At 37.7% G+C, this 9,503-nt stretch overlaps 1 protein-coding gene across 1 annotated transcript in view; it reads left to right on the top strand.

The window, feature by feature from the left end:
* Window positions 1-5,695: 5,695 nt before the first annotated feature.
* SHANK2 (SH3 and multiple ankyrin repeat domains 2) overlaps window positions 5,696-9,503 on the top strand; it is a 323,086-nt gene continuing 319,278 nt past the window's right edge. The window contains exon 1 of the mRNA XM_033006803.2: window positions 5,696-5,899. Within this exon, the coding sequence (XP_032862694.1) occupies window positions 5,696-5,899 (204 nt within the window). The remainder of the gene's footprint in view (window positions 5,900-9,503) is intronic.

The following is a 9,503-nucleotide window of genomic DNA, read 5'->3' as shown; positions in this document are numbered from 1 at the left end:
CTTGGGCATGTTTTGCTTTTCTTCTTGTAGAGGTGTTCTTTTAGGTTTTGCATTTTCCTGCAAGAATTTTGTATCAGTGGGTTTCAGTAAGCTGTTCTGTTCGGAGTTGTGGTACTTTGGTACTAATAATCAACAGGGTTTCATCAGAGTTCATCAGATGGCCGTATTTATGTAGATTTCTTTCCTGTTGCTTAGGCAGTGGTGTCTCAGTTTCATGTTATGCTGTCAAGCATTAATACTGCCTTTGGAAAAAGCAGTTCTGCCCTTTTCTTGCCCTGGCTGTTTGCTTCTGGCCCTCTGCCATCTTCCTCCTGCTGCTTATGCAAACATTTGCATAGTTCAGAGACATGATTGTTGCTGAAACTAACCTCTCCCCCCCCCCCCCCCCCAAAAAGCTGATGTTTAACCTAGATCGATGCTTTGTTCTGCTTCAAGTGAGGGAGGGTGGGATCACTTCTTCAGGAGGCAAAGGCAGTTTATTGCCAGCTTTGAAGTAGGAGTGCAAAGTGGAGATTGAACCCATCAAATTGCCTGCTGGAGTCGGTCTTCAATTCAGATTTTCTTCTGTGTGACCTTTTCTGCAGAACTGTGGAGAGATGTGAAATTCACAACGTGTTGGGATTGCACCCCCCATCTTCGGTTCTGTCTTTTGCTTTAATATTAATATAATTAGAAAAAGGCAATACTTGATCTTCCCCAGAATTTTAATTTAGTAACTTGGCGAGCTGGTTCTTGAGCTGATGTATATAATCCCGAATAAAGCCACAGAATCCAAGTGTTAGGAGCTCTGGCAGGTTTTACACAGATGGAAATCCCTTTCCTGAATAGTTTTTCTTCAGAGTTAATTATTAAATACCTCTTTCTAGCAGCTGCTGTTATTCTAACAACAAACTTTTCTCACAGTCTGGTTAGTGGCATTACTCAACCTGTAACAATGCCGTGTCTGTATCTGAGATATTCCCACAGGTACATTTTTAACTCATCTGACAATAGCAGTCTAGAGAACTTCTCCCTGCAAGCAACAGGACTGTTATTGTGCAAATGAATGTTTATATAAAAATAGATTGTTCTTATCACGATTAGGAGCCAGCGACCCTTGAATTTTTGAAACCTTGCTCTGATATCTAGCCTTGTTGGCCTTGGACAAGACATTTGATGTGTGTGCCTCAGGTGTATTTTAGAGAGAAGAGAACTAATAACTATTGTGGTTAATCTGAAATGGCCACTCGTGTGAGACCCTAGCCTACATTCACACTGTAACAAAACCGAAATGTCCCAGGTGGGGGAAGGAAGGATTGCATCCTTTAATGCCCTTTATTATGATTTCCCTACCAAAATTTAGTCATGGTGCTAGGGTTGCATTTCCTTCTGTCTCACCATACTCTTGCCCACTGCAGAAAGCCCTGGGGAGCCTTTGCCTGAGCAGCTCTGGCTGTGGTGGCAGCTGGAGGAGCGGGATCTCTGTGCGCGTAGCTGCTCGCTTTTGGTGGTTGTTAGATATATGGTGACTGTTGGGTTTGCTCCAGGCAGACTGGAAAAACACACCTGCACTCAGCATGTTTGCTGGTGCTGATGTAGCATATAATGGGGAGGGGACTTCAGATGGGACAGATCTTTTAAAAGAGGTTTTTGTGTGTGTACATATTATTATGTTCCATATTTACCAGTATGCAGGTAGATAGGAGGGTTTGTTACTTTGCAGGATCAGCAAAATTGCACATAGACATAATTAAGTCAAAGATTTTTAAAATGTGATTTTTGTAGCAGATGAGTGTGTTCTGTATCTTTTAATACCTCTATGATTAATGAAGATACCCTGTCCAGTGTGTGTCCATATCAATGATATTTTAAACCCTTCAGTAAATATAAAGTTTATAATATTTTAAATAGTTAAAAATAAATGTAAGCATATCTATTTAATAAATTCTTTTCATATGATGTTTAACAACCATAAGGCTCCAAAAAATGGATCACTGGTGCTGCTCTTGCTTTTTCCCTGACGTGTCAGTTTGCATTCAGTGGAGCACACCACTCAGAGCATGAATGAGCACTGGGAGTTGGATTTCTTGCCTTTTGATAACCTGTGCACTGTTTTGATTCCAGTCTTTTATAATGAACTCTTAGTCTTTTTTTTTTTTCTTTTTTTAAAAAAGAAAAAGGCAGTGAGATGGTCATGCTGCTTGCCCATGTTGGTTTTTTTTTTTTTTTAATTTATTCATAGGCTGTTTTAAACTCTTCTTAATAGTGGTCTGGTAACAACTAGCAGGATTAGAAATTCCTGCAGATTTTGTGAAAGTTGCTGGCTGGATAGAGAAAAAACCAACCAACCAACCAAACTAAGAATAGCATCTTTAAGGGGAAGGCAGCAATCTGAGCTCAATTTATTTCATCTGGCCTGTTGTCCTGACAAACATAACCCGGCAATAGCCACAGAGACAGGCTAAACATTCCGGTGCCCCCGCGGAGCTAAAGGGCAAGGTGCAGAGAGTAAAGTACAATCATGAGGGTAAGCATCTAGCCATCATTTTATTCTTTCATCTTCCAGCTGGTTTACGGCCATCCTGTGTCAGAAGTGGTGTTTATCCAGCTCATGCTCGTGTCGTTCAGCCAGCGGTTAGGGGATGAGCAGAGGCCAGGGAAGGAGAGTGCTGGGGGCTGGGACACGTGGGGAGCTCAAGGTACAGGAGTTGGAAATGTGGACAGAGGATGTGAAGTAGAGAAAAGGCTGTTGTAATTTCCATTGTGAGTTTACTTCCAAGATCTTTGGAAATCTGTTTTTATTTGTTTACAGAGAAACTTGTCTTCACTCAGCACTTCTATACCAAAAGCAGCCACTGATGTATCACGTTGCTATAAAATACAGCTTGACTATAGGAAGTGTACTATCTGCTGTGTTTTTAAGAAAATGAAAGAAGGCATCCCAGGCAGTCATGTCAGCAAAAACTAGTCTATATTTTAGCTGTATAACATCCTTTTGAACCAATGAATTGCCAACTGGGAATTAGGAACCAGGGATGCTGTAATTTCTTCTGCTGTAGAAGCCTAGGAAAGCCAGGCAACCTGCCTTCTCCTGAGGTAACAGTTTTGGTTGTGGAAAAGTCTTTGAACTGGGATAAAACTGAAACTGTTCCTAAAAGATACCAACTTCCCTGTGGGAGTTATGATAGTGAGCATCTGTGGTTAGCAAATGGTGGTATCCTCCATTTGAGTGTGATTTCAGAGCCAAACAACAAAATTGCCCTAAGGTGTCTGTAGATTTAGGGAGACATGCTTGAACTCTGCTCCCTAGCAGAATCTGCCCTACACTGGGCCCTGTACTGGTTCAGTTTCTCCAGTGGTTAGATTTTCTTGTTTAAGAAAAGGCATTTAGATGATCTGCTTCTCCATAGCACCGGTGAGGCATAGGTTCTTTTCTTTTTGCCACTGTAGATACGGTCTTTCATTATCCTTTCCATGGTTACTTGGTGTTTTTTAAAAAAATCTGTATTCCAGGCAATTAGGTGACTTGTGCCTTAATGAGTCTTTAAGGAGTTCTTTGTCCTACTGTGTATTAAGTGCTTGATACCTGTGGGTTGGTTCTTCAGCTTGTGATTTCTCTTTGTAATTCCATAATGAGATATTTCTGGGTAGTTTTTGCATGACCATCTACTTGCCAAAAGCTTGGGAAGTATTTTTCCTAATTCAACTCTTTGTATGCTGTAGAGTTGCAGTTTACTTCTCTCTGAATCCATTGCCCTGGAACGTATTGCACTCTCAAATGACTTTAGGAAGAGACAAACCATGTGATGGTCTTAATGCCTTTTCCGTTGCACTCACTAGCCTATACCTCTTATGCTCTTAAATATTGTGTATCGACCTACTGTATTTTGGCTTCACGTGATTTAACATTGGTAGATAAATAAGGAAGCCATTGAAATGTTTATGCTTTTTTATTGACTTAAGGTACTTTGGAGAGCAGCATTAATCTACAGTTCAGTGAAGCAGTAAGAAAATGAAATACTCCCTCAAGAGTTTTCTTTTGTAAATAGAGCCTTGCATTAAGCTGCTGTGAACTGGCAGGCTTTCAGATTTTTGAATGCACTGTTTTTGTCTTCATTAGTAATTATAGCTGAGGGTAATAACACTGGAATTGTCCTTCATCAGAAATAACAATAAGCCTTGATGATGTGAGTATGTGATGTGCTTTGGAAATGCTTGCCCTTGACCTCAAGCTTTAGGCCTGCCTCGGCACTGCCTGTCCTCTGGTGTAAATGGTGGCTCCAACATATGGTCACCTTAAAATCCTCAATTAGAACAGTAGCCTTTTATGCCTGCTTTGTAATCATTGTGGTATAAATGACCAGACAACAAAGAGGAATGAGTAATCTGGTTGTGATATTTAGTTGGCTCAAACTAAATTGTGAAACACAGTGGTAAAAAAAAGTTCTCTTACTCCCAGCTGTTGTTTGACTGTATTTACTTTGGGAAATGCCACTGTGAAACCTTTATAGAAAACATATATTTGGGTATCTCGGTATAGTCACCTGGTATATGAGTGACCTTAGTAAAGTCAGTTCACCGTTCTGTGCTTCACTTTTCCTTTAATATCTTTTTTTAATGTGGACTGACAGTGGAATTGAATGTTGATTTTTTTTTTTTTTTTTTTTTTTTTTTTCCCTTTAACTGAGGATATTTTTTTTATTAAAAAGCCAAGAAGTCTGAGGAGGTTTCTCATGGAACATATGAAAAATAATGTTTATGTTTTTTTGGTCTCTGAAAACTGTAAAAGTGTATGGTTACAAAGCACTACAAAGTTTATGGTGGTATTTTCAGTTTTTTTCCAGTATAAATTTTTACCTAATTTTTCCACACAATAATGATTTTCATTTCCTGGAGAAGCTTTTAGTTGGTGTGACAAAAAAAGTCTTTTGCTGCTGTAATTGGAAAAACACAGAAGGAAAATGTTCTGCTGTTCTTACTGTGAGACCTCTGAATACAAATGTCCTCACTTTGAAATAAACATTTGTTTCATTTTCACCTAATCTATACTACAGATTAAAAATTTTTCTAAAAACTGTATTTGAGGATGTACAATAGAAATATTTTTGGTAGTGTTGATATTAAAGGGTGTTCTATGAGCCACAAACCACAAAGCAGCATCTGCATCTGTCTGACTCCCTGTAGTATTTCATTTTTTGGTTGATTCTACTATTTGAAAATACTGTCTTTTATTGCAGCCTTACCTGTGCAGTTTCTTGATGCACAGGATGATGTTAGTTTAGCACTTATATTCATTTCCTGAAATGTCTTTTTGAACTGGGAGAAGTAGGCTTCAAAGCCGGGTCTAGTTCTAAGTATGGTTTACAAGAGTGCTATTTAGCAGAGAACCTGGTAATTATGCTGATTTTTTCTGTATCCTTTGAGAGGCTGGGTGTGCCTGGGAAGAAAGGTCATCTTCCCTTTTATTACTCTTTTTTCCTTCTCCTGTTCTTCTTCCTCTTCTGTAGTAAATTGGTAGCCAGATTGACTTCCATTACACTCTGCCTACCCACATAAATTACAGAAGGAAATAAAAGGAGGATAGAACATAAAACTTTGTTGTTAAGTGTGTGTTCCAAGAAAACAGAACTTGTGTCTGATTCATTTTTAAGACTTGTAACTATAGCTTATCTTTTTCTCTTTCTCCTTTGTACTGGCAGGATAAAAAACCCTGAACATGCCTCGTAGCCCAACGTCAAGTGAAGATGAAATGGCACAAAGCTTTTCCGACTATTCTGTTGAATCTGAATCAGACAGTTCCAAAGAAGAAACTATTTATGACACAATTAGAGCAACTGCAGAGAAGCCGAGCAGCAGGATGGAAGACAGTCAGAGCAACACATTAGTGATTCGAATTATAATACCCGATCTGCAGCAAACGGTAAGGCATATGGTATTACAGTTAAAAAAAAAAAAAAAAAACAAACAAAAAAAAAAACAAACAAAACCCCACATTAAATTATTACCTTTGCTGGCTTCAATCTGCAATAGATCTCTTTTATTTTCTTACAATTTTTTGACACATTACAGGCAAAATTTGTTTTTTCTTTTACTATCTGCATTTTGTAGCCTGGTGATGTATCTGACTGATTGCCTAAACTAAAGGCACCATGCCATCCAAGAGAGGGTATTTACTATGCTAACTTGATGAAAGCTGTGATCATAAAGCAAATTACCTGTCTGATCTGCATTCAGAGGCATTTAAGTAGAAGAAAAAGAATTATGAATCTCAAATCTCATCAGAAGATGAAGGTTGAACCCCCAAATCACCTCTTATCCCTATGAAAGCCTCATACATATATAACGCCACTGTCTCCTCTAGATTCTCTTTTCATAAGATGGTTTGTGGTTGATACTAGACTGGGTTCTAGCAGAAGGTCATTAAATTCTCTCTTTCTCTCTCTCTCTTTTTACCATATTTGTTACCTTTCTCTGTCATTCTTCCACAAAAAGATACCCTTGTTAGGTAGCTGGTGGCTTTTAGATCATAAAGGTGGGGGAAGAGAAGCACAAATAAATCTTTCCTTCCTCCTTTGCTGCTATGCCTTTACTACATGGTGTTGTTTCTCAGACTTCCACCCAGAGAAATCATCACACTCAGTTTCGAGGAAGAATATACCATAGCATTGAATTTTTCCACAGTTTTTACAATGACATGAAATTGCTATTTTATTCTCTCCCACCTCTTCACTGCTTATACTGGAAACATCAGAGGATAAATTAACCTTTTCTGTTTTTCCTAGAGGTGTCATTTGCGAGCTAACTTGTGAACCTATGGCTATATGCCACATCCCTAAGTCTATTGGATGAAAGCAGGGACTTAACAACAAAAGATTTAATTTCTCACATTTTACAGAAATAATTGAACATATATTTGTTAAAAAATGTCTGATTAATTGAGTAAATGAGAGTAAAAGTTACTTCTAAATTAAAACCAATCTTGGATGTTCCTTATGTATTAGAAATCTATACCCAAATTACTCACTCTTTCTCACAAGGAACTATTAAGTTGTGTTTCTTTTATGGTTGAATGTGTAAAATTCAACGTCTGGAAGGTTAGGAGCATAAAGTTGGAATAGTTTGCTGTTGTAACTTTGTAAGTAAATGGATCATTGTCCTCCACAAGTGCTATGATAAGAATAACAGTCTCATCCCAGAGGTGGTCTTGGTAGTTACTTAGTGATTCTGTCTAGAACCACAGCTTGTCCAAGTTTGTGATTAATTATCTAAATTACCCTGGGCCTCCTTGAATGCTGTTGTCGAAATTTTCAATTGATGGTTGACATCAGACTTTTTTCATTTCAAAGATGATTAAAAAACCACATTCTTTTTATGGATGTGTGCTACATACATCACTCTGAGCTGACATTTAAGATATACATCATACTGTGCTGCCATTGAAGATTATCTCAGATGAAATTATTCCTTTCTTTTTAATTAAGTTCATTTTTAGTATGATAGAGATGGCCTGTCTACAGACCGACAGGGAAGAACTGTTTTGACAGTGTGGCCTCGGGTGTAGTTGTAGAGCTTTTTTTAAAGCCTGGTCTACACAGTGCTGCAGAAACTCAGAGAAATCTGTGTTGGAGTTGGGAGCATTATTTCTGAAATTACTGTACTTAAAAAATTCTTCTGTGTGGGGACTGCTGCTGAAATTACAGTACCACTCCTTTAGTTTATATGGTGTGAGATGAACCTCTATGAAGAGGCAGTGCTTTGGGACTCAAGCTGGATGGGAAGGTTTCAGAGGGCAGAGCAGGACTGAGGATGCTGTGAGCCACCCATGGGATTTTTATTAAAACTTGGCCGAAGCAGTCTTCACCTTGGGTGTTTCATTTCAGTATCGATTAAAATAATGAAATCCACTGTTGTACCTCTGAAATTTTAAAGGATTTTGACTGTAGAGGAGTCCTCTCTCAAGACAAGCTCTGACTGGACATGGTTAGTATTTTATTGATCATCCTACCAGCTTGCTATATCTTTGTGTTCAGTGCTTAATGAATAGATCCAGTAAAATGGAAAGATTAGCTTTACTTGCTAGGTTTACTTTGCTGTTAGAGAGGTATTGGCCTCCTGAAGCCCTCTTATTTAATAACTCTATTTTTTAGACCAACAATAAGTTATTTATTGACACTATTGTAACAAGTATTTTTTTAAAATTCTTTTTGTGCAGGAAATTAAATAACCCAAAAAGTATTTTTGGTTTCGTGTTTCATTTGTTCATTTTTATTGCTTTTTGCATTTTTTTTTCCTTTTCACTAAGCTCTTAATGAAAAGTAACTCAGTTGTTTTAAACAGTTCTCTAGAAGATGATCTATTTCTCATTTCATTTATTAGCCCACAATCTCTTGTACAAAAAAGTGAAATCAGGTTTCAGGTTTGCAAACAGGAAGACTGATAGCTTAAATGTAGTGTAGCAAAGTTTGGAGAAGATCATAGTTCATGAACTGTGTTATAGCAACAAGACAAATCCAGCATGGCCCTCATTTGCTGTGTAATTGTAATTAACTTAACATAAGAGGTGTTTAAAATTATTCTGTTTAATCAAAGGAGCATGAAATGACAAAATTTAGTTTTATGTTTTTATTGTTTTTTTTTTTTGTTTGTTTGTTTGTTTTTTAGAAAATAGTATCAAGAATATATTTATTTAAAAGAAGGCAAGTTTAGGCTTTTAGATAAAACTCAGCCCACTGGGAAGCTTAGAACCCCTGGCTAAGTTCACTAGGAATAAAAGTCTGCACATCTGCAGTGACTGTGGTGTAAATTACCTTTATTTCATTGCACGTATGAGATAAGCACCCAACATCTTAAGCAGGATGTACTGATATAAAAAACTTTATAAATCATCACCTGTTGAAGGAAATCTGTCTTGTCACCCTTTCATTCTCATTTTCAACTTTAAAGATAATGTAAACCTTCACAAGTTCATATGAAGCTCTTATGAAATCTTACTTTTCAGTTCTTATATCAATTATTTTTTGTCTCCTCTTCAGTTCAGATGATAGTCCAATGTATTGAAACAATACTTTGTAGAAAGTAATTTCTTACTGCTTTTCTGCATCATCTGTGTTCAAGTAAGTGTCATCCTTAGCACAGGAGGGTGGAGAATATTTAAATGAGTGACTGAAAGATTTCCTGAGCTCAGTAAAATTACTGAGAGAGCACAGAAAACGCTCCATATTCACAAACATAGGTGCATAGGAGAGTGGGTTAAAAAGCTATATTATTTGGCATTTAATTTCCTGATTTAATAAGCTGTGAGGCTCAGTTTTAATACATCCTTTATGAAGGCAGGACACGGGTGTAATCTCTTTTGACCAGAAGCTAATTTGCAGTGCATCCAGCCCAGAGGGATCTGGCTCGAGGATGACCCCTTACTTGCTGTTGAGATGGAAATGTCAGTTCCTCCTTTGAACTGACTAGTTCCTCCTCCCTTTGCAGTAGTGGTGCAGGGTTTCTTGGCAGCTTAGGCAGTATTCAATTGT

The sequence above is a fragment of the Tyto alba genome, unplaced genomic scaffold (assembly GCF_018691265.1).
Source record: "Tyto alba isolate M040663 unplaced genomic scaffold, T.alba_DEE_v4.0 Super-Scaffold_8, whole genome shotgun sequence".
Lineage (NCBI taxonomy): Eukaryota > Metazoa > Chordata > Aves > Strigiformes > Tytonidae > Tyto > Tyto alba.
The sequence above is the reverse complement of the archived record's forward strand: the minus strand, read 5'-3'. Positions and strand labels throughout refer to the sequence as shown.